This window comes from Abramis brama (assembly GCF_963993115.1).
Source record: "Abramis brama genome assembly, chromosome: 4".
Classification (NCBI taxonomy): Eukaryota; Metazoa; Chordata; class Actinopteri; order Cypriniformes; family Leuciscidae; genus Abramis; species Abramis brama.
The window spans coordinates 50,918,419-50,945,234 of record NC_139966.1 but is presented as its reverse complement, the minus strand read 5'-3'; the positions used below and the strand labels follow the sequence as shown (position 1 = coordinate 50,945,234).

Below are 26,816 nucleotides of genomic sequence, written 5' to 3'. Positions count from 1 at the left end.
ATGTTTAACCCCATAACAACCTCAAATTTATGACCTCTTTGATTATAAAGCCCTGTCTACGGCCATGTATTAGGCCTAGATCAATAATGAATGTGTACATATTGTGAATGAATTTAATAAACTTAGTTATCTAGCTTTCCTGGTAGCTTTGTCTGAGAAAATGATTCATGAATCAACCTATCAGTTGACCCTATGTTTACTTTCTTCACTGACAGACAAAAATGAAAAGCCTATATCAGTCAAAGCTCAGCTTTAGGAGGGGAAAAGACAGAGCAAGAGAAAAACAAAGAGAAAAAGAGTGTGATGCTGATGAGGTGAGAAAAATAAACAGCTGCCCGCACATGGTTTTAAAGCTGTTGTTATTCAATTTTTTTGGCCTTCAAAACATCTTAAAATGCACATATGTAGATCAGAGAAATCAAAATTTTCTCGGGGGAGCATGCCCCCGAACCCCCCTAAATACCTCACATTCGGTACCTCAGTGATTATAAAACCCTGCCATATCCATGTTAATGGATGAATGAATGAAACTAGTTAATAATGCGCATTAGACCATAAACTAACTTTTTTTTTTTTTTAAATCATACCCTCATTGGGGGCTGAGCACCCCTAAAATGAAAATCCTAGAATCGCCCCTGCCTCATATTATTAGCCATTCTACCTGCTTAACCAGTTTCTGTGGTCATTACATGCTTCCCAATCGCATGCATCAACAGTGCTTGGCATGTATCCAGATCCCCGCCCCTGAGATATCGTATGCCCGGGTGAAGAGGTCACATCTGATGGACGTATTATTGTCTTGAGAGAGACCCAATCTGCTGTTATCTGGGAATGTGTGTTGATTAATTTTACTGTGCTGCAGCTGTCCTGGTCATTTATATTGGCTACAAGTATGTTACACAGGCAAATATTAATTTACAAAAGCAGTAATAATTACAACAGTTTTTTAAGTTGTAATATGAGTCCATATTAATCATCCAGTCATGTAATGACTTTGAGCAAGGAAAAGACAGAAATTAAAGTGATTCCTTTAAGTGATTTTGCTTGCAAAAAATAATAGACTTGCTCACTTGCATGCAATATTACTTAATATTATTACTCAACTCCCTCATTTAATTATCTTACATCAGAGCGGCCTGTTCTAACACTTATTTTAAATATTTCATTTTGTTAATAGTTGGTTTTTTAAATATATTTATTGTTCAGCACTAAAAGAAAAAAGAAAAGAAAAATCAAAACAAAATTATTATTATTTTTTAGAAAACTGTTCAGAAAAATACATAGGTTGCTACAGTATGCATATATGCAAAACCAATATGCTATATGCAAAACCAATATTGCACTGATTTATTTTGAGCATCCTAACTGTTTACTGACTGATATTATTTGATATTCTACTGTGCAAATATAGCACCAGGAAACTCGAGAATAAATATAAAGACAACTAGCTTTCAAACGGCCACAATGGATGGAACAGTCATCAGAAAAGCCACATTTCCTGTTTATGTTCTCAGGCATATTTTTATTTGATCCAAATTGAGAGCTGAGGTGCATTGTCACTTTGCAGAACATTTCATGTCTACAGCTGTGAGGTAATTTTGTCTTGGAAATAAAATATTTTAATGGGATGTTTTATAAAAGCCTCTTCCACCACAACTGCACCAAATCATAACTGTCTACAATAAACGTGGGGTCAAGCTGAGGTTTCTTCCTCTCAAGAGACAGCTGGGTAGTTACATTGTCTTCCACTGGCAAATTTCTAGCGGTATGTTTTACAAAAGCCTCTTACACACAGACAGCGCCAAAATTGCAACTGTCTAGAGCAAACGTCTGAATTGTCATCCCACATTACAGTCAGTGCTGCCCTCCAAAGGCCAAAACTGCATAAAACCTGCTGTCTACTAAAAGCTTATGTGTGACTGTACATTGTGTGTGTCTCACAGGGGCGCCACCAGAAATTTTGGGCCCTATGAAAAAATATGAGGTCGGGATCCATACCTCACCCATTCCGTTAATAAAATCGATCTCTGGGGCCTCTAAAAGTGTGTGGGCCCTTAGAATCGTCCTAACTTTAGCGGCGCCCCTGGTCTCTCATAACCATGATGATGTCAAATTTAAAGAAACTAAGGGTAATTTTCATACTATTTTTCATTTTAAGTTTTAATTTTATTTAGTAACTGAATAAAACAGACAATTTCAAAGACAAACTTCACAGATAAAAAAATAAATAAATCAAATTAAACTGAGCAGGAGAAAGATGTAATAGTCTCTCTCTCTCTCTCTCTCTCTCTCTCTCTATATATATATATATACAATTATGTTGTCATAAAATAGTTTTATATAATTTTACATTTCAATTTATTATTATACACACAAATTATGTATATATATGATTATATATATATGACATGTATATACATGTATATATGTTTATGATATACATGATTATATGGTACAATATGGACAAAATGCAAATGTCCTGTTAAACAAAAATGTGTTTTATTTATAAGTGTTTATGTTGATGTCAAGCACATATTTTTGTGAACTCTTCCCTCAAAGGTGTGAGGAAAGGGGGTATTTGAAATTCAAAAGAAGGACGACGTTCCAGTTCAAAATGTAAAGCTTTCCATTCTATTCATTCATATATATATATATATATATTTATTTTTAGGGCAGAATTCACAAAAAAATATTTGCTTGACACCAATATAAACACTTCCAGAGAAAACACTCATTTGTGTAACTGGACATTTGCATATTGTCCATATGTAACACACATAAATAATCCATATTACATCCCACAATTTGCAGCGGTGGATGTAGTTTCAAATAGCGCAATTACAGAACTACAAATCCCATGAAAGCAATCACAAAAAGTCAACTTCCGCGCAACTCCATCAGCGTCCAATCAAATCCCACGTCCTTCACGTAAGCCCCTCCCCTATCAACTTGTGTTTTTTCCTCCCCTTCAGTTCTCCGCTGTCTCCGACGCCATATTGACGAAAAACACCCTTTCTCTAAAACGCCTGAAACACTCTCTCCGCCAGAATGTTGTACCTTGAGGACTACCTCGAGAGTGAGTATATGAATTCTTTTAATGGTTCACGTTCGAATGAAAGCGTTTAAGTGTCTGGGAGGTCTGTTTTCGGACGTGTGAAGGCGTCGCAGCCGTTAGCTTGTAACGCGTTTCTGTTCTTCTCCCCGGCAGTGATCGAGCAGCTACCCATGGATCTCCGCGACAGGTTTACGGAAATGAGAGAGATGGACCTGCAAGTGCAGAGTACGAATACAGTTTAAACTCACTCTTCTCCCGTAAAACATCACATCTGACCTTGACTAATGCAGAAAATCCTTCATAACAGTGGGGATTTGTTTGGTTATTTTGCATGCATAATGAGCATGTACGTGTTTGTGTTATGATGTTGCATACTGATGTGAAGTGCATAAAATCATGTGGAAGTTGAGCAACATGAGTGTAACTCAGATAAGGAAAAACTTATGATTAGCGATAGCATGCATTATTAATTTTAATGCTTTTTATTTTTTACCCTTCACAAACTCTGTTGACATCGTCAATGTCCTTGCTGATATGAATATTCTCCTAATATTCTTCATCACTCTGATCATATGTAAGGGTTATAGTACATGCATTTATTTGTTGACCATTATAGGTTTTGCAAGGAGCATAAACCATCAGCATTTGACATACCCAGTAACTCATTTTATTTAGTAATTTGAACTACTTATTTAGCCATGTTTACAGTAGAACTATTACAGCGACACAAGGTTAGAGAAATATGTCCATTTCACACCAATATCAAAAGAAAAACTTTTAATTTTAACTTTAACATTTATAAAGTAAAGTAAACCTAAATAACAACTGTAAAAGGAAATATATATATATATATATATATATATCATTTTTATTGTTCAGATAAAAACACTGATGTCTACAGTAGTGGCCAAAATACAGTAAATCACTATTTGCAAGTAGCTTGACTCTTCAAATAAAGATTGTATAATTTATATCGATAGACCAGTAGGTGGCGATAAGTGACTGTTAAAAATCTGTTGTCATTAAGAGTTTTGTTCAAAAACGCGATTCATCCAGTAATGATTAATGATGACTCTATGAGTGAGTCATTTTTTTTTATTTTTTTTATTTTTTTTTAAATGAAATTACATAAAATAAAAATTAGCCTACTTGTTTTAAATAAATTGCAGAAATTAACATTTTGTCAGAACCTCTAGTAAATGACTCATTATTTTGTTTAGTTGTCTATTCAGAATTGTGGGAGAATCTCTGTTTTAAACAACAACAAAGTCATGATTCTCAATTTATCCAGAATTGTGCAGCTCTATTTTGAGGTGAATGTGACCAGGACATTTTTTTTTCTTCCTTCAAATGTGATGGTTCATGGATCACCCTTTGTGGGGGTTGAACCTACAACCTTTTAATGATCTTACCCAAATCACTAGGCTACACCACCTCCTCCATCAAAAGATTTATTTTAGTGATCTGACCATAGACTTCCACAGTAGCCAATCAGTGTGAGTGTGAACTGAGTGTTGGGCTCTTGACTTACTCCTGCCTCTGTTCCTTTGTTCAGATGCGATGGATCAGCTAGAGCAGCGGGTTAATGAGTTCTTTACTAATGCCAAGAAGAACAAGCCTGAATGGAGGGAAGAACAGATGGAAATCATTAAAAAGGTAAAGAACAGATGCTATGCACCTCAGTTGTTCCAAGTAATGCAAATTGTATTCAGAATAATATTGATACTGACAGGTCTTTTTGTCCTAGTAGGAAATACAAATGTGAAAATTCAGTATTTTCAACAAGAGACATAAAATGAATGTAAAAAGACACTAAATTAGCATTTGTTTTAACATGATAACAGAGATATCAAGAGAAGATCAGACAAAAGTATTTCTTACTCACTTAATTTGGTCACAAAGTACAATTATTTACGCTCACTCCAAGACAAACAATTATATCAATTATATATCTTCGGTCAAAGATGTCCATTTACAACATGTTTGTCCCATCAATGGTATAAAAGCCGAAGTGCGTCCAGACTTGGCTGGGGCATCTATTATTTTACTCACATCCCTTTAAAAACCTCTTTGTTTTAGGTTAGTTAACTTATGTTCACTTTTTTCTCGTGGAGCCATGAAGTAGCGACGCTGGGAGCCAGGAAATCTATTTAGAGCGCCTTATATTATTAATGAAAATATCGATATCTGGCGCCAGCGCATCGATTCTCGTATCGCATGGAGAAGGACAGCGATATATCGCCTTATCGATATTTTGTCGATATTTATTATTTTCAGGTATATTAGGCTTCTGTCACTTTAAGACCTGAAGCACGGATCCATTATACTGTTACACATGCGTTTTCTTTCTCAACTGTTTACAATCACTTAAAACATAACTGACTGTTTACTTTTTGACTTCATTTTGTCTGTATTTGACTGTTTAAGCGCAATAAGCAGTGAAAAAGAACTCAATTTAGTACTGAGAGACGGATTTATGTGTAAGTACAAAGTATGCAGGAGGGAGTAAAATTATGCACAATCCCACGCCGAAATTCAAGCCCTGTAACACCAACAATATTCATCCGGAGCAAATGAAACGAGTGAGTGAGGAGAGGCAGGTTTGTGTGTCAACTCGCTGTCGGAGAGATGAGCGAGAAAGCGCAGCTGGTATCGTGTATATTTTCTGTGGAAAATGATTATTGGAAGCGTTTAAGATATTTCAGTATCGATATGTAATGAAAAATCTATATTTTTGACAACACTACATTGCACTTTGTTCATTATTTCACATGCCTTTTTAAAGACTACAATTGACACTGTATGTATTTAATAACAATAGTAACATAAATACTGAGAATGAAGAGTGAAGCAAATGAAAGAGAGAGAGAAGAAAAATAAAAAAAACAGTATTTTTTGATGGATAAGTTCCCAGTGGGGGATCATATGCACAGTTTTTAAAAAACAATCTCTTTCTCTTTATCAGGACTACTATAAGGCTTTGGAAGATGCAGATGAAAAGGTCCAATTAGCCAATCAAATTTATGATCTGGTGAGTACCACTACAGAATGAGATGTGATGGTACTTTGTGTCAATACTTCATGTTTCCAGTAGGTGGCGGCACATCATTGATAGTGAATGTGCAGTGACTCACAGGGCTGCCGTTTACTTCATTGATCAACACTGATGCCTTTTCAAGTGCTTTAATTCAAGTCTGTCTTGATTTACCCTGGAGAGGGTTTATGGGAAACCTGCTGCCTGAGGCTTGAAGTTTTTGTGATGTTGGGGTCTCTATGTAGGTTGATAGACACTTGCGGAAGTTGGATCAGGAGTTGGCGAAGTTCAAAATGGAGTTGGAGGCGGATAATGCTGGTATCACAGAGATCCTGGAGAGACGTGGGTGGCACCTGTCAATCACCTTCTTTGTAGTTTTAATTAAAGGGCTAATTTAAAATAAATAAATAATAATTGGTAGAAATTCAATTTCTACTTCCTAAGTCTTTGTAAAGGTACCTGATAGGAAAAATAAAGCTAGTCTGAAAATGTTTGGACACATTTAGTAAACTGACCATGTTGTGGTTTTGTGCTGATTTGAAATTGTTTGTAAAGTCAGTTTTACCTGTTCTAGGGTCGCTGGAGATGGACAGTCCCTCCCAACCTGTCAATAACCACCATGTACATTCACACGCCACTGTGGAGAGTAAGCCTGCTTCAAGAGACTGTCCGATTTCCATTTTTCTGTTCCAGTCTACTGACCTGCTTTGTGTGTTTTTTTTGACAGAGAGGAAGTACAGTGCGCCAGCCCATCACACTACTGAACACGTACCAGAAAAGAAGTTTAAGTCAGAGGCCCTGCTCTCCACACTCACGTCAGACGCTTCTAAAGAAAACACACCAGGTAAAACACACACTCTCACTCCTCTTGAGTCGCCCTATAAAAACGTCAGGCACAAACATACACTGACATTCTTTAGAGAAAAGAAACCGTTTCAGCTGATATTCAGTATATATTTCAACAAAGCTGAATTTTCAGCATCATTACTCCAGTTCTCAGTGTCACATGATCCTTCAGAAATCATTCTAATATGTTGATTTGGTGCTCAAGATACATTTCTTCTTATTATTATTATTAATGGTGAAAACCTACTATTTTTATAACGTTTTTTTGTTGTTGTTGAAACTCATAAAACAATTTTTTAGTGTTCTTTGACGAATAAAAAGAACAGCATTTATTTTAAATAGATATCTTTTGTAACATTGTATGTACTTACTGTCACTTTTGATCAATTAAATGCATCCTTGCTATTTAAAAAAAAAAAAAATCCTAATGACCCCAAACCTATTAATCTTAGTGTGTTTGGTTTTAAATTACTTAAAAGGGTGATTTATTTCTTTATTTATTTTTCCTGTCAGAGGAACCTTCATTAAAGCTGAAAAGCCATTGTTTCCAAATGCCAGTTCAAAATTATTTCTGTGAGAACTAAAACAATCTAAAAATGTCTAGTTAAAAAAAACTGTTCATAGTTGTTTTTTTGTTTTTTTTTTCATAAAAAAACCCCCACAAGAAATAATCAATATTTCATTTTTTTTTTTTTTTTTGTATTCCTCTATATTTTTATGTAAACGTTTTGACAATGTGTAGGGAACATAATGGCTAAATAAAAAGTGTGTTAAAGTCATTTGTAATGTTATATTGCCAACAAAATGATTGCAAAGCATCAGTATAACTGCAGCCCTAATCCGAATGACAGTGTCAAGGGAAATAAACAACAGTTATGATTTGTCATAATCATGCCACCCTACGGGCACATATATATTTGTGATAACTATTGAATGGTTCAGAAGAAATATTTTTTATGATGTAATGAGATAACTTATCACTTATGTTGTACTGTTCCTCACAAGTGTTTCTGGTTATAAAGTTAATGTGATTTTGTGTGTTTCAGGCTGCAGAGTGAACAGCACGTCCACCTCTAACAGCATGTATAACGTAAACTCCTCCCAATCGCTTTCCTCATACAACCTGAGCCCACTTCCTGCCGGGCCGGCTGCAGGGGCGGGGGCTATTTCCATGGCAGCAGCACAGGCAGTGCAAGCCACCGCACAGGTAAAACCACCATCCTCCCTCTAAATCTGGAGCTATTTGTCCCCCGCTCTCCTCCCTTCACTTCCTGTTTCAACTATTTTTGGCTTCTTGGGGGTCTTTCTCATACTTTTCTTCCCCTTTCTGTTATTTCTGTGTAAGATTGTTATCCTGGCACTCAGCCCTTGTTAATTGCAGCGTTCACTACTCAGAGGCACTTTGATATTGTTCTTCGAGGGAAGTCACGTCACCACACCCTGTCCTGTAATTTTGGGTTTATCATTAAGCTTATTTAGGTCCAGTGAAACTGCATCAGTTATTGTTTATATATATATCAGGATACAATTCTGAGAAAAAAATAAAATTTCTCACTTTTTTTCTTGCAATTGTGACTTTATATATATCGCATTTCAGTCTTTTTTTTCTCAGAATTGTAAGATATAAACTTAGAAATTGTGAGTTATAAAGTTGAAATTGTGTAATATAAACAATGTTTTATCACAACAATGCGTTATCTTAATTCTGAGGGAATAAAAGGTGAAATTAGTGAGGGGAAAAAAACATTCTTCATTCTGGTTTCTTCATTCTCTTTAATGTGTGTGTGTGTGTCTGTTTTTCAGATGAAAGAGGGCAGGAGAACGTCCAGTCTCAAGGCCAGTTATGAAGCGGTCAAGAACAACGATTTCTTGGGACGGGAGTTTGCTCTGAGTCGGGACTCCAGCGCTTACTCTTCTTCTGCGCTGGCTAACACGCTCACACAGCCCCTCACGTCCAGCAACAGCTCAGACTCCCGCACAGGGCGCAAGACCAAGTAAGCATCACACTTGTTTCTGTACTCACCTAAATGGTTCCTGAATGAACCCACCAAAGATATGTTTGTTGCTTTTGTTCATTGTTTCCTCCGCTATAAGCACAAAATCCCTTCCCAATTCATATACATTGGATTTTGTTTAATTTTGTTTAACCGCTTTCTTGCTGTTTGTCTTTTTTTTTTTTTCAGAGGCAACACTAAGTCTTCCAACCACCAGTCCTCTTCATCCTCCTCTTCCTCTTCACTGTCATCCTGCTCGTCGTCTTCAGCATTAGCTCATGAGCTGGTGCAGACCACAGTCACAGAAACTGACACCAGCAGTCAGGTGGACTGGACCTACGACCCCAACGAACCCAGATACTGCATTTGCAACCAGGTGTGTTCACGTCACACCTCTCTCATGCAGCGTACTGATTCTAGTGTCACTACTATTAGTGATTCTAATATTGGATTGAGCTACCATTGCATTGATTGGCTCGTACTAATTAATTGGTACCACTATCTGCTAATTTCAAAGCTTTGGTATGGCAGTAAAGATCCACACATTAAAGCTGTTGTATGTCTCCTTTTATTCGTCACTGTTTCTAATTAATGGAAAAAGCCTAAAAATAAAAGAAACAAATATTTTTAAATGGAAAAAAAAAAATTACACTGATTAAAAATTTTTTTTTTATATATATATATATATATATATATATATATATATATATATATATATATATATATATATATATATATATATATATATAAATACTACTAAAAAATCCTATTACACCCAGTATCATATTTTGTAGATTTTTTTCAGTTTTGTAGTTATTTATATTTATTATTATTATTATTATTATTATTATTCATCTAATTTATCAGTTTAGTCACTTAAAATTAAAATCTCTTCTTTTTTTTTTTTTACACAATTTTACACAATAGATTTTTAAGCACAGCGATGATGTTTTGTGGGCGGAGCCTACCTGGTGTCTCTAAATTACAGTAAATTCTTCTCACAATTCTGAGAAGAAAAATCTGAAATTCAAGTTTATATCCCACATTGCTGACCTTTTTTTCCTCAAAATTGTGTTAAAAAGCTTATAGTTCTAAATATTTTTTGACATCTGTTCCTAAATGGTCTATAAAACAAGCATTAAACAATTGACAAATATGACCAGAACAAGGAAAAACATCTCTTTTGAGCCATTTTTAATCATTGCCACTAGAGCGAGATCATACAGGAAAGTCAAAGATCTTGTCTGGGAGGTGAGGTGTGTGACTCCAATAACAGTTTGCAGAAGGAGTGTGTGTGTGTGTGTGTTTTTAGGTTATGTATGAGTGCAAAAGAATTGTCTCCCCCTGAATGCATTTGTTTTATGGCCTCAGTAATATTGCTTTTGTAAGAGTATATCAAAAATAGAATGTGTGTGTGCGTGTCTCTGAATAGACATCAAAGACCAAACTTGCACATTCTTTGTTCGCAGGTGCACGCATTGGTGACACTCGGCTGCAGGTGTGCGTGTGCGCGTTTGTCCCTAATGCTCTGTCTCATTCTCTCTCTGTCTTTGTGCAGGTGTCATACGGAGAGATGGTCGGCTGTGATAACCAAGATGTAAGTCAACCCTTCATCTCCAGAGATATACAGACACATTTCCTCTTCAAACAACACACTATCTGTGCTCTGACAGCTATTGTGACCCTTGGGCAGCCACGATTTTATAGAGATGACAGCAAACAATAATCAGTATTATTTTTTCAGGGATCAGCGGTACACTGTTATTGATATCAGAGTTGTATCATGATGATAAAAAAAAAAAAATAAAAAAAAATAATATATATATATATATATATATATATATATATATATATATATAATTTTTTTTTATTTTTTTTTATTATTTATTTATCATCATGATATGTATGTATAATGATGTGTATATGTATTTTTTTATCATTATTATTTTTATTTTTTCTATTTTATTATTTTTTCATATATCATTATTTGTTGATTGATTTTATGATGTTTTAAATGATGCACAGTTGGAGAAATTGTTCATTTGACCCTCGTCTCTTCCTTCAGTGTCCGATCGAGTGGTTCCACTACGGCTGTGTGGGTTTGACCGAGGCACCCAAAGGGAAGTGGTATTGCCCACAGTGTACAGCAGCCATGAAGAGGAGGGGAAGCCGGCACAAATAAATGCCAGATCACCTGGGCCACCCTCTCTGAAATGACTGTCCCCCTCGACTGAGAGTGTACATGTTACATCACCATGTGATCGGGGTGTGTAGATGTGAGAGAGAGAGATCTTTGCCTGAAAGATGGTGTGGCTGCTGTGTGTGTGTGTTTGTGTAAATCACAACCAAGTTGAGTGTTTTTAGCTGGTGAATCTTAAGCACACACTGCCCTCAACTTTTCCTATTTTATGTTTTTCTCTTCATCTCCATTAATCTTTATGGAGGCGGATGGGCAAGATGATATTGGAAGGCCCATTTATTTTATCATTCAAGACATTCCTCGGCTTGCCATGCGTGATGACCCTTCGCATCTGGCAGCTCCTGCTAATCCATATCAGCATAGTATGGATTGACATGATGCAGACTGGGAATTGTAGTGCTGAACTGTTTGATGAACTACACATTCAGCTCTATAAAAAAAAAAAATCTTAAAGGATCCTGATATGAACAGATTACAACGGCAACAGTGACGCCCCTTTGCTTGACCAGTGAAAATGTTGTTTTGCTGGATTATTTGTGTGTAATGGATAGATGATGTATTTTGCTCCGCTTAAAGGACATGACTTTTTTTTATTTTAGCGAGGAGCTCTTAAGATATATAATAGAACAAATGAACAACTGTGACCTGTGTGTATGTTTGTGTGTCTGTGTTTCTAGCCTGTACTGCACTGATGTGGTGATACATTTTGAGAGATGTGGGGGGGTGGGGGAACAATAAAATGATCAAGAACTTTTGGTACACGCTGTCTTAAAGTGCATTGTCGATGATCGAATACATTTTACAGTTTATTTTCTGGATCAATGACCTTTCAGTCCTGGAACAACACTCCTATCAACCAATCAGTGCCCTCTGGTTTTAGTTAGGGCGAGAAAGATGCTGTTCTCTTCATATGGCCTAATTTAATTTGTGGACAACATTTACTTTGTTATTGTGAACTTTAAAGTTCAGACTTGTGAACATTTAGCATGGCAAGTGTAAATTATAAAAAATATTTAAGGGTCCTTTTTAATTTATTTATTATTAAAATTGCTGTCTCATAAATCATGACCACAATACATGTAATCATGTCAGCGGTCACTAATTTTTTTTTTTTTTGTAAATGGTAAATTGGAGTGTTGCTCCTTTAAATAAAATAAAAATAAACATTCCTATTTGCACACAACTGAGATGTGTGTGTATATACATATATATATATCAGAATAGCAATGTATTTTGTTTCATTAAGCTATTCAAAGAGTAAAATGCATGTGCACACTTATCTGGGAAAATGTTGGGAATAAATGGGTTAACGCAAACCAGGTGTGCACTTAACAAATCAAAAGGAAAAACACAAACACTCTTTTTTTCTTTTTTTTTTTGCTGGATTTAACTTTAACAGTATCTCCTACCGTTGTTTCCATTTCAACAGCTGGATGAAAATGTGATCATGAGACGCGTTTTTAAAAGTTAGGGTGATTTAACTATTTTTTAAAAACCGTATGCGCGCGCGAGACCTAAAAATAGTGAGAAGCGACGCAACGGTCATTGATGTCAGTAAGACGCTCGTCTACACTGACCAACAATTAAAAAAAAAAACATACTGTAAAATGACCGTTTACACACGTCCAGGAACGGATAGGCCTTTAAGTTCAATATGTTTGAGACACCTATTCGAAGTTTAATTACAGCGGTTTGGTAAAGGAAGGCAATAAGGCAGGCGCGCGCTCAGCGTGAAGGAGGCGTATCATTACTCCCAGTCATGAGGTTCCGCTGCTCGGGAGTGTTTTTAATCAACCGTGGGGCTACGCAGCTTTGAGAAGAAAAAAAAAGAAGACTTCAGAGAAACTTTTCACTGCCTGGACACCCGGACCGTTGAAACGAGACTTTACCACCAGCTCTGACGCGCGTCGAATTAGTTCAAGATTTTCCATGATCATGTCATGAAGCGTCTTCAGATAATGCGCGCTTCGGATTCCTGAACTGCGCGTTTGAGCGCTTGTCGTTTGACAGCGCACCGTGATCCTTAAGGATGATGAGGGGACCAAACGCACATTCCCAATGGTATGTCTCTTGACTCTATCCAGGAACGTTTGTGCAGAAGTGGGAATGCTTTTCCGTGGGATCTGGACGCTCCGCCGGAGGTGCTGCACGGGTCCCGTTCTGCTGTTGGGGATAGCGGTCGGGCTGTTTTACCACACTGTGACTATGGACCGGGACAGATCCGAGTTCAAGTCCAGTCAACGGGACCAAAGGAACAAATCAGCGGTGTTTGAGTATAAACTACTACTCAAAAACCCGGAGAGACTCATATCTCTACTAGAAGCATCACAGACAAATGGTTTTGTAAGTAAACCAAAAGTTCATTATTTCATCATTGCCTATAATAAAAGCAACAGCAACAATATTATTAGTATTATTATTATTATGTAATTAAGATTACAAAATAATTTTACAAAATATAAAAATACAAATATTTAAGATAGCCTATAATTCTTAATAATACTGAAAATATTTATATTATGTAGTATTACTGCATTGTTTTTAAATGTATTGTATTATTCATGTATTGAATTTTTTTTTAATCGTTAATCATTTATAATAGCCTACAGAAAAAAATACTCATAACAGCATTTAAATGTAATTCTTTAATGTATTATTTATGTATTTAAAATGTGATATTTTTTAATTAGCCTTTTTTCATACTGGATGCATTTAGTTTGATATATAGCCTTGAAATATAGAAACTTGAAATTTTATTTCCAGTGCTGTTGAATGGATGTCACTGGACTTCAGCTGTGTTACAAATGTTGTTCAAATCAAAAACTTTACTTCAAAGATCTCATCACTAGCAGCAAAGCTGTTGCATTGGGATACTTGTCTTCCCCACTGAAACCCCTGGTTAAAAATAATCAGTGGGTATTGTTTATTTATGATGGGTGTCTTTGTTGGTGGTATTTTAGGAGGAGAAACTCAAGGCTGGACATTCATTGGTTTAAGAGAGCTCATGAAGGAGGGGTTATTTATGAGTGCATTCATGCTTTTTGTCCAAGCAGGGATGATTGACTTGTGCGGGGAAGTGTTACGTCAGTATGGGATAGAAAGATCTGAGGAGAGATGCCAGGAATAAAGAACGTCTGTCATGTTGGATGCCCAGCCAGTGGTTTATTTATGACTTTTGTATTATGAGGAAGAGGGTGGAGCATTTGTGCATGAGAGAGAGAAAGAATGCGCAAAACATGGAAAAGTGTGTGAGAGAGAGAAAATAGGGTCAGTGAGGCAGAAGATGAGGGCAGGAAAGCAATGAGAGGTGAGAGAGGTTTAGTTTTAAGCCATGGATGCGGGAGTATGCCTTCCGATAATCCCGCACTAACTAACTCCGAGCAGGAAGTATACACTGAGAACCATGACAGCTGTCCTCAATGTGTGTGTGTGTGTGTGTGTGTCTTCAGTCAGATAGAGTTATCAGTTTGTCTTGTCGAATTAAGGATTCTGGGCATTTGTTTTGTGTTTAGAAGTTTTTACACAAGAATAAGCAACACTATAATGTTTGTATGAATGACCATAATGTCATATTACATTATTCATAATGTTCATTTGAACTAAGTGCCTATTCCCATGGTTGCTGTGCATACTCTGAAAAGTGAAAAATTCCCATCCCATAAACCACTGCTGTCTCGTCGCCCCTAGAAACTAATGGCGGACGGACATTCATGTAAGCGAAGTCACTTCTGTCTGTGCTTTTGGACCGGAGTCCGCCTGGTTGTGATCCAGAATCGCACAATTGCATTCACTCTCTGCTGATTAACTCCTAGTGTTTACACACACACACACACACACACACACACACACACACACACACACACATACACACACACACACACATACAGAGTGAATGTGAATAACTGCTTTGACTGCTGCCATATGTCAGGATAATATGAACCACACTATGTAGTGTTTAGACATCACACTTTAGCAGCCAGTTGGACGGTTGTAATCACATAATAATCACATAGAATGTACACTTTATTTTTTATATAAAATAAAATATAATATAATAATAGTCATATAATAAAATAATATAATATAATATAATATAATATAATATAATATAATATAATATAATATAATATAATATAATATAATATAATATAAATACAGCATTATTTATTTTAAATATTTAATTTTTTAATGTATTATTCAAAATGTAATTTTAAATTTAATGCATAATTAAAATATGTAATACTGAAAAATATTTAGAATATTTAATACTCATTATTTTACAGCGTTAATGTATATCAATTGAATGAATTACTAATATATTATTCATGAATGCAGTATAAAAGGCACAAGTCAAACCTCTGCTGTGACTTTGCTGTCAGGAGACAGTGTTAACCTACTGTCTAGCACATGCTATTCATGTTATAGTCTATATTAGGCCTGTGGTTTGCACGAACAACTGCACTCCATCTCTGTTGGCCTGAATGCTCCCCAAAGAGACCGTGTAAGTGCGCGTTCAAGTATGTTGAGAGTTTATTGTCTGCCTTTTTGACTGTGTGGGGAGAGGACAAGTACAGGAGGTCAGCAAGTAGCGCGCACTTCTTTTCTACACCATGCGTCGCATTGTTTTGAGGGTCTTGATGTGGCATAGAGGCGTGTTTGGTATGTCATGTGTTTGATGTGGTTTGCGTTCGAATACGTTTCTAGGAGAGAGAGTAAAAAAGGGTTATTTTTATATATAGGGGCCTCTCGACAGCCATGATTAACCTCTGAACCTTATCCACGGAGCCAGTGGTAACAGAAACCCTCATCCAGAGTGGCACAGAGAGAGAGAGAGAGGTATTTGTGGAGGGGGAGGAAGAAACGAGGAAAGCGCAGAAAAACAGGGAGAAGTAGTTTGTGGTCGGGGGGGGAAGCTTGAATAAAATCTTGAGCCAATGCCAAATGTTTAGCCAAGTAAACCATTCACTTTGCATGGACAAGCAGAGTTTGAGGTCTCCTTTGAATACTAACAGAACCCACATTTTGTTTTCTCTCTCCTTTCCACATCTCAAGCGGCCTCTTGAAGTCTAGGACACGTTAACCCAACCCAGCTGGGCTTCGCACTGTTTATAAATATTGAATATGGATTACGGGGGCTTTTTCTCTGTAGAAAGTTTTTTAGAAGAATAAAAGTAACACTAACACTAATAAGGTAATACTTAATTTCAATAGTCCACTTTAGACATTCTACTGACTATAAGTAACTTTGCAACTACATGTCAACTTGTTCTACTAACCCGAACCCTAAACCTAACAGTCCACTAGCAGTGTACTAGTCTAATACTCCAATGAGAGTTAGTTGACATGTAGATGCAAAGTTACTTGTAGTTAGTAGAGTGTCTGTGTAACCAAAAATAACATTGAATCCAAATGTGACATCCAATCGGATTTTTATAGGCATGATTACAGATAATTTTCTATTTCGACATAAATGTTTACATACTACAGTTTATTGTGAGAAAACCACTGTTTGTGCAAGTTAATTTTTGAAATGCCATTGCTCTGATGCGTGTGAGCACTTTAATAATGATAAAATGGCAATTTTGTTTGGCTTGCCTGTCCACATTGAGTATAAGGAAACAGAGAAGAGTTTGAGATGATGATGGTATTTTGGCAAGGACATTAACTCCCAAAGTGTTATCCTGACCACTCAAAAACGTTTGGGTGATTTACTCTGGCTTGACTACACTGGTTGTCTTCACAACTAAAAATGTAGCATCTGATACCGTCAGTAGTACCAGCACACTTTCGTGTAAGGGTCATGTGTTGGATTTCTGCATAGTATCTATCAGGGTGGTCTGTTCTTTATCATGTTTATTGTGTCAGGGGGCATGTGCGGATTGAGTTGTTTGAATTTGAGTGCAGATGTTGAGCTGCTTAGATTTGCTTCTTTGTAGTGTACACAGCACTTGTGACCCTTTTGCATAAGTGTGAGCATACATGTGATTTGTTTCAGCATTGCATGTGTGCACGCATGTCTTTGCGTGTTTTTCTGCATGTGGGCCATAAAAGTCGTGACCCTTTGGAGACAGTAGGATGGCCTCTAAAGATAGAAGCATTATTTTTAGTCCAAACACTTTTGGAGTTTAGTTGCACATACCAACAACACCATCCCACATATGATATCCCTTAAAAAATAAAACCTCTCATACGTTTTCATTCAAGACTCGTGGACTTGTCTGGTTCCTGTTTAAAATGACCTCTGCTTGTTCATCATCTCCAAGTTAGCAAGCAAAAGCGGATGCTTTCCCACGAAAGAGCAATTTCAGCTGTGACTGTGTTTTCACAGATCCCTGCACCAGAGGACTAAATTAATATTTATGTGTATATTCATCTCCTGTTTTTATGTGGAGGGAATTAAAGCAAGATTTCCCTGAGAGGATTTAATGTTTTGTGTATAGCTGATTTAATTTCAGATCTTATTAAAGTTAATGTATCATTCTGCTCTCTCAGCTCTTTGGTTTATATATATATATATATATATATATATATATATATATATATATATATATATATATATATATATATATATATATATATATATATATATATATATATATAATATATATATTCATTTCCCTCCCAGCTTCCTTCTTATTTCCCTCTTTCTTCATGAGACGTTTCTTATTGGTTGTTATTACTTCCTTTGAGCGCTGGGCTGTTTTAGGCAGCGCTTTAATGAAGTAATGATGTTTGTGTCTTGGGCCGCAGACACGGTGGGTGAAATGAATGCAGTCCAGTAATTGCATGTTTTAGATTAGCGTCTGCAGCCTGAGGTCTCACAGAGGGGGAAGAGAGAGGGAGCAGATTGGAGGAGGAGAGACAGACTGGGAGACGTGGGGAAGAAAGAGTAGGAAACTAAGTATGAATGGAAATGAGGTGCCTCTTGTTTCTTTTAAGTTAATGATGAAGTTGGAATTCTAGTGGGTGAAATAAAATAAAAAAACTCGATTTAGTGGTGTCGTCCCATGCAAAACTAGCGTGTTCAGTTATTAGGCATTTGCCTGGGTGTGTTTTTTTTTTTAGATGGTTAGCCTACTTAATGGTCAAAGTCTCTAGATATGGCATAGTGTAAATATGGATTTTTTTCACTATTTTTGTTCACCAGGTGTCTAATTGCTTAAAATAATATTATCCAATATATTGCATAAAATAATATGTGAAGGTGAAAAATTAATAAATAATGAATAATTTAAATGAAAAAAAATAATAAAAAAAAATAAAAAAAAAAATATATATATATATATATATATATATATATATATAAATATATAAATAATAAATATATTACTATAGAAATGTATAACTTTAATTTAATTATTATTAATATTTTTATTTTTATTTATTATTATTAGTAGTAGTAGTAGTAATATTGTTGAAAAAAGGGTTAGTTATACATTTCTAGTTATTATAATTATAAGCATTGTATTTACAAATAATAATAATAATATAAAAATAATAACAATAATGTTATTGTTATTATGATTATATGTAAATATAATTCTTCAATCTAATTAGAACATATTAAATTTTTAAATATTACTTAATGTATAACTAACTCTTTTATATTATTATTATTATTATTATACACAATATTCTCCTATAATGATTTGTCAAGGTTGTTTAGGGTTTTTTATTTAATCCTTAATTTGTGCATGAGCAATAGTAAACTAAATGAGCAAATAATGGGGTGCAGGGTTTGACTTGGCCATTTAGGACCCTTTCATTAATGTGGCTGAGCTCCCAGATGGAAACAGTTACAAGCAGAGGAGGAGTGGACCACTGAGAGAGAGCGAGAAAGATCAGCACAGCACGACTGCAGAAAAAGATGAACACATACGGAGAGCAAAGAAAAGGAATCGGTATCATCCATGCTGAAGGAGAGGAAACGCTCCCCTCCCTTCCTCAGTCACACACTCTGCTGAAGCTCTGCCCAAATAACGCTGTGTTCCTCTGAATCTGTTACGCAACATGGAACTAGATGATCGTGTGCTATGTTTAATGACATTTAATCAGACTCATGCTGTCAAACTTTCCTCTGATGCTAAACTAAACTGAATGCCACAGTTCTCCCGTGCAGTTGCCATCACCTGAAATCTGTCCTTCACATGTCCAGGCATCTAAAGTCTTCTCTGATCTAATCCTGCTCTCAGAGAAAACAGGGTTCAGCCCTCCTCCCTACCTGACGGCCCACAGAGGTCATTACCACGCTACACTGCATTATGGGTACTTTTGAAATGCTCGGCTGCCTTTCTGATTAGCCCCTGGGGTTGTGATCCTCACATGTGACACTGTTGAGACCTGTTATATGGAGTAAAATCCATGCCACAAAGATTTGCGAAACAATAAAGTTCTGCAAAAGAAAAATAAAGTATCGAGATAAAAAAGTCTTTAATTTAAAAGTTTTGCGAACAAAAATAAAGATTCACAAAATAAAAATAAAACAGAGCACAATTAAAGATATAATTAATTGCAAAAATCAATGACAGCTATAAAAGAAGCTTAAGAACTTTGTTCCAATTTTATCTCCGCAACAGATTTTGCAACACAGATTTTCCATGGCCATATCTACTAAAACATTTTCAGTGCTCCTTTTATTCTGCATTTCAGTTAAGTGTGAGCTCTTGAGACCCTCGAGGTTATGTCTTCAGATCCAGATGCAGATCACAACAGATCAAGGCACCATACTTTGCAATGCTTTAGTTTTTTGCAAATATATGTAGCATGGATTTGACTCCATACTGTTATGAACTTCATGGAGAATTTGTAACTTACAAATCAAGTTTATTGTACATTTTACAAGTTGTAAAGGAAGTAACCATATATATTCAAATGTAAAAGTGTAGTTGCTAATCGGCTCCTCTTTTCTTTCTCTCCCAGGTGCATCATTCTAAACACAGCTGTGCGGGAAAAGCCATTATTCTGACAGGCCAGCACGCTCCGACGGACACTGAGGTCCAGTTGTACCAGAGAGTCCTACAGCAGCAGGGTTATCGAGTGGATCAGGCCCGTTATGCAGAGACCAGCGCCTCTCTCAGACAGGACAGAAGAGGTGAGAGAGCGACATCCTGCCCTTTTGTGTGTAAATCCAGACACAGTAAACAGTACACTGAATGCTGCCTAGTTTTGTCTTCTAGTGCAACAGTGAATACCTCAAACTATAGTAATCTACATGGTTGTCACATGACCTCATTTAGCTAGTAACATCTATTTGTCATCTCTAATATGCTGTTCTGTAAATATGTAAATGTAGCATTTTTAATTCAATTGTCTGTTAAATCGTGGCTGAATGTACTTGTTTTTTTTTGCCGACCTGAAAATGTAAGCTTAAGAAAGTGCATTTGCATTATGGGATATATTATTCTATTGAGTTTATTGTCACATATATGTAATAGGATATCTATGTTTAATTATGCATACTGAACATCTTGTGCATATTATGCACAGAATACATAATGCTTACTTAAAATGGTAAGAGTATGATGTTAATATGCTGTTCAGAACATATGCATGCATAAACTGTATGGGCTCAGGACAGATTGGGTATGTTTGGACTGGCATGCTACCAGCTTCTATTTTTGAACCTCGTGTGACAGTATGCAAATTTTGTGGATGCATGGAATGTCTGCAGTGAACAACTACATTCACAAATATGTGTAGTATACAACCAAAACACGATACAAAAGCAATGCACTTGACTTTTTCCATTTCTAATGTGAAGAATGAACTGGAATTAATGTCAATTGTTTTGTTTTTTTATTATATATATATATATATATATTTTTTTTTAAATATAATCAATTGTTGTTGTCTTACTTTCTTTGATTGAACTGAATATTTGTTTTACGCAAAAAAATGAAAAGTAATTGTACATTTTCAAGATTGACACTTGTCATGTGACAACAATTGCTACTGTTTGAAATGTTTATTTTTGAATACTGCATAGTGTTTAAATTTTTTTTTAGTACGCAGTGCACAGCACATATTGTATAGTATGTAGTATGCGAGTATTCCAACCTAGCCAACCGTCACTTGACTGCTGTGTGTGTGTCTTCATGTTGTGTGTTTATTGTGTTGAGGTATCATTGATTGGTATCCAGGGACACAGTCAAATATAGTTAAGTGGTCATTATACAAAAATATTTGACCGCAGAATGCTACGATTGACCAATCAGAATCAAGTATTCCAGAGAGTCATGTAATAAACTGCACTGTTGTATGAGCTGCTAGCTCATGATCATAATCTCAGAGGTTTGTTGTTCCCGTCCACCATCAGGTGATTCAGGGGTTAATTTGGTCTCTTTATGTTCCCAGCTGGGGTCCTAAAACCCTCCTCTCCATCTCCTCCAGGCCATGGCCGCACACAGAGAGGTGATTGAGATGGAGGCCTCTCTAGCGAACTGAGCCGTTTCGTTTCTGTAAATGTCTTTCACGTACATAGCGTCGACCATTGATACTTGGTTATGTCATAATTCATCCTGATGTTTATATTGATGCATAAACTAGTATTATGCAACTTTATTAACACAAATTGAGGTAGTTAAATGTGATTTCGAGCCCTTTCTTAAAAAATAAATAATATTTTTTTTTACATAACTGTTTTTTAAGTCCTTTCGAAAACCACATTTGCTGAATGAATGATGTAATGACACATTATTGTGGGTGAATAAATACAAACAATATACAGGGAGGCCCAAATGTCAGTCTACTAATGAAAATGCCTCTATTTTCCATTTTTCCAATTTAGTTTACATTATATGTTATACTTTGAATTATGGTATCAGCATGAATGAGATGTTTTGCCTAGACCTAGAATTTTTACAGGATTCTTTGATTTATAGAAAGTTCAAAGGAACAGCATTTATTTGATAGAGAAATCTTTTGTAACGTTATAAATGCATTTACCTTTATTATTCAAACTTTATTTTTTTGGATGCCACTTCATTATTTTATTTTATTTTATTTTATTTTATTTTATTTTATTTTATTTTATTTTATTTTATTTTATTTTATTTTATTTTATTTTATTTTATTTTATTTTATTTTATTTTATTTTATTTTATTTATTTTATTTTATTTTATTTTATTTTATTTTATTTTATTTTATTTTATTTTATGAGGCCATGCAAGTACATGTGTATTATGTGAGGAACTGAGCAGGTGTTTGTTTGCCGCTGTGGACTAAGACAGGTTGTCAGCAGCTGTCAGTGAGATTTACGGCCAGGCCTGCCAACCACATCAAAAACTTTGAGGTCATCAGGCCAACAGCTCCACCCAAACAACTTTACCAGAAACATACACAGATGTGCTACTGATACATACACTCATCTTAATGCCAAGAACGCTGGAGGCATCAGTGTCCTTTCCAGTGCTATTCCATTACTGGCACATTAAACATCTAAGATAGTGTATGTGTGCAAAGTGTCTGATCATAGATTCACATGTGGTGACAGTTATATAGTCACTACAGTTATATAGTCAGTACAGTTATATAGTCAGTACAGATTAACGGAGATGCTAATTTAACTATAGGCTGTTTAGTATGCAGCAGCCACAGGCTGTTGTCTAGGCTTTGGCCTGGAACTCCACTGGAAACCATGGGAAAACCGTGAAGCAGAAGAATTCAAATGTATGGAATTGATTAGAAATGATGTGTTGTTAACAGCATTATTTGTATAGAATGAGCTGAAATTATCATGATCATATCAGGAGGGACAAGAGGGCTGATTTGGCTATAAACAGTACTTCCTGTTGTTTGGGCTGGGACGGCACTCAGGCACAAATGTTTGGACTTTATGCCAAATACACACCAGCCCATTTCCTGGAGCACTGCTGACTACCACAATAACTACCAGATGTGCTTTTTCCAGTCTCTCTCTTAAAGAATTTAAAGAAGTTTTATTAGCTCAATAAACAATGGTTCAAATTTCTAAAGCATTTATAAACATTACAAATGCACAATCGACTTGATTTAACCAAGTTGAAGGTTCCTGGATCAACATCCTTTTGGACTTGGAACAACATTCCTATTAATCAGTCCTATCCCTATAATTGTTCGTAATCCTAACATTAACCCTTAATCTGATTGGTTGGTTTCAATTTATTATTATTATTATTATTATTATTATTAACAATAACAACAATAATAATTATATATATATTTATTTTATTTATTTATTTTTGGTCGGTTCATTAAGCTGTAATGTAATGAAGCTCAGGATATGACCCATTATGTGCCTTAATATATCCTGTTTCAAATGGACCGACCATGTTGTGCTTTCTAGATGGCTAATTGGACATCTGAACCTCTGGTCTAGCATTTGGTGAATTAAAAACGCCACTCATAAATCATATATGTTTGCATGCAGAGAGATTGCGTACACCGTATTTGGGGGCTACATGTCTTTGATGTCTTGATCGAAACCATGAGCGTCCCTCTTTTCATTCAAAGCTGTACAAAAGAAATAAAAAAGTTAAAAGAATGTCAAGTATACACAAAGGCAATCTTATTCCAAATGGAAAATTGGCTGTCTCATTTTGTTCCTGACTGCGCTTAGTGTTGCCACAGCGTTATGTAATCCACTTTTGTCCTCATTTTTAAGACTGCAAAAGGACTTCACAACTATTGGCCGCCTTTATTATTAGAACGAAGATTTTTCCAAGCCTTAAGCTTTCTTCCTTATCTCAATATTACGAAAATACAGACAGCTTCACTTAAGTTTTTGTGTTCTCTTTCAGTGTTTACTCAGCTATACTTGGGGGACCATTGTCCCTAGAAGTGAGCTAAATATGACAAAACCTCCCTTTAGGGACATTCAGGGATGTTCTCTTTCCTCAATAAAATTATGGTATTTCGACATTTTACTGTTGAAACAGAAATGTATAAATTGGGCCACACAATTTTGAATTCATGGCCTTTAAATTATAATAAAAAGTTGTTTAGGAATAGGGTTTGGATTCATCTACAGTAGTGATAAATGATAATATTGAACTTTATTTTAAAAAACAATAGAAATGTACGTCCTTATTTAGATTTAGCCAAAAAAAAGTGTGTGCTGAACTGCCTTAATCATATCTTTTTGGCAAACTGTCATCAGCATATATCAGTGCTGATCTTACCATTTTTTTTTTCTTACTTCATTTCTTCATCTAAATGCTAAATACACTCTCTCTTGAACACAGATGGAAGAGACTGGTCTGTCTTGATATGTCTAAAGGGCTCTGAAAAAAGTTGCCTGCGAAAAATCAACTTTGCCCATCCGCATCACCACCAGAGGGTAAGACCACCCACTCCCTATAGCTGACCGAAATCACATCCAGCGCTCTTCAAGAGATTCCTGTTTATGATCAAATGTAATGCACAATCATTTAAAAAATATGGCCTGTTATAGATCTGAAACTGAGAAGGAAAATCAAACACAAAAGCCAAGTGCTTATGCCAAATGCTTTTTGTTTGAAATGCATGTGAAATAAGATCTGGTCCAGAGGTTCAAAGGGAATGTTTATAGAAACCAGGACGCAGTAAAATATTCCAACATCTCGACGACTCTGAGCTCACTCTCTAAATGCAGAAAATATAAGAGCTTGAGCTATTCTTGTATTTTTACTTACAATTCATTTTAAACCTGTATTTAGTAATGCTAATATAATGATCAGATTTGCTTAAATATCCCAGCTGTTGCGAGTTTCTTGGGTCAGTTACAGTTCTGGAATTGATCCAAGAACAACTGCTACTTACTGTGTCAGTTATTAAATCTCTCTCACTCGTAGGCCATTAGTCATCTCGCAGGATCTTAAGGCATTACAGAAAGACTGTTTTAAATGTTTTTAAACTCAGGGTGGTCTTGGTTAAACTCTGACCTCTTCACACAGGTTAACATAATACCAGCCTTTGCCGGAGCGTTTCTGGACATGGGCGGAGTCTGCCGTTTTTTGACGGACAGCCAGTTGTCAGGTGAGCTGGAATGTTCCAGGCATTTTAGTTTTTAACACTGATACTGAGACATTAATATTCGCAGCCACAACATGATATGAGTAGTTTTTAAAGTGTTGACTGAGTTTGTTCTGTGGAACACAAAAGGAGACGTTTTGCATATTCATGTTTCTCTTTTCTGTATGACAAAAGCAGTCCAGTGATCTGGGGTTTTAAAAAAATAAATAAAATGACCATAAAAGTAGTGACATATAGTCTTCTAAAACAATATGACATATTTTTGCAAGAAGTTGACATTTTGCAAGAAACTAAAAGGGATATGTTCTCATAAAAAATAAATTTCTGTCATCATTTACTCAACTTAATGTTGTTCCAAACCTGTATGACTTTCTTTCATCTGTGGAACACAAAAAATATTTATATTTTAAAGAGTTTGAACCATTTTTTTCCATCTAAGTCAGTATTAATTATATACTATTGTTGAATTTATTTCTATTTTGAATTATATATTTTTCATCTTTTCATTTTAATTTGAATTTAAGTTTTAGTAATTGTATGTGCTTTTGTTATTTTTATAAGTTTTCGTAATATTTATTTTTACATTTAATTTAGTACTTCATCTTAAACTTATCAGTTAGTGACCAAGGCAACATTTCAATTTTTTTTTTTTTTTTTAAAGGGGTCATATAATGTATGCACTTTTACAAGTTGATTGTAATGAAATGTGTGTTGGCAGTGCCTGTACACAACCATCATAAAATGATAAAAATCCATCCAGTGTTTTTTATTTTTTTTTAATCTTCTTATATGTTTTCCCCTGTCTCAAATCAAGCCGTTCGATTTTGTGACGTCACAAAATCGACGCCCCTCCCACGATTGTTGACTGTCAATCATAGTCCGCGCGGTCATTGTTGATACGCTGGAGCACTGTCTATGAGCAGAATGGCGTCTAAGCGATTGTGGTGTTCTGTTCTTGGGTGTAATAACGAACACAGCATCATTTTGATGTTCCTAAATCCGAACCGCTGAAGACGCAGTGGCTGAGTTTTGTTTTTCGAAGGGAATATTCCCCACGATCAACGTCAATGCTTTCATGTTTGCGCGAATCATTTCACCAGACTGCTTTATAAACGAGGGTCAGTATAAAGCTGGTTTTGCTAAGAAGCTGCTCCTGAAAAAAGGATCGGTACCAACTATTCGTGTTCCTGCTGCACCTCCAGAAGAAGAAGTGAGTGTAACGTTTTATTAACCTTTATATTAATATTTATATTAATCTTTGCAAATCGCTAGCACGCTTCACGATGAATGCGGCTAAGGTTTACACTCAGGGTACATTACGGCATGTTTTCTATGTACGATGTTCTCAATATAATTCATAATCCCACGTTTATAATGAACAACGCGTTATGGTTATTGTGTTACAAACGGTGTACGCACAGAACAGAGGGGCGGGGTGAGCAAAGCTCATTATCATTTAAAGACACATGCACTTAAACGGTGTGCTGAAAACAGAGCTGTTTTTGACCAGGTAAAATTAGTGTTTTCTTACAGTACTAATGAGAATTTTTAATTAACGTATATTACAAACTTTTAATTTAGACCCTAAAGAATCATATTAGCTTGTACAAAAAATGGCATTATATTGACCCCTTTAAGTTTGTTTTTCAAATTATTATTATTTATTTTTTTGGTCATATTATGTTATATTTTTTATA

The 26,816-nt window shown here is 35.6% G+C and overlaps 2 protein-coding genes across 2 annotated transcripts in view; both read left to right on the top strand.

Moving 5' to 3' along the window:
• The first annotated feature begins 2,945 nt into the window (after positions 1-2,945).
• ing3 (inhibitor of growth family, member 3) lies at positions 2,946-11,888 on the top strand. The gene is made up of 12 exons (XM_084112704.1): positions 2,946-3,076; positions 3,209-3,280; positions 4,611-4,711; positions 6,021-6,086; positions 6,335-6,431; positions 6,664-6,735; positions 6,817-6,933; positions 7,982-8,142; positions 8,739-8,929; positions 9,119-9,305; positions 10,488-10,526; positions 10,995-11,888. Exons 1-12 carry the CDS (start codon positions 3,049-3,051, stop codon positions 11,109-11,111), a joined length of 1,248 nt encoding a protein of 415 aa, XP_083968830.1. The 5' UTR covers positions 2,946-3,048; the 3' UTR covers positions 11,112-11,888.
• Positions 11,889-12,839: 951 nt separating this feature from the next.
• Positions 12,840-26,816, top strand: part of cped1 (cadherin-like and PC-esterase domain containing 1) — a 51,163-nt gene continuing 37,186 nt past the window's right edge. Inside the window, exons 1-4 of the mRNA XM_084112702.1 lie at positions 12,840-13,472; positions 20,049-20,220; positions 24,351-24,445; positions 25,041-25,122. Of these exons, the coding sequence (XP_083968828.1) occupies positions 13,188-13,472; positions 20,049-20,220; positions 24,351-24,445; positions 25,041-25,122 (634 nt within the window). The 5' untranslated portion in view covers positions 12,840-13,187. The remainder of the gene's footprint in view (positions 13,473-20,048; positions 20,221-24,350; positions 24,446-25,040; positions 25,123-26,816) is intronic.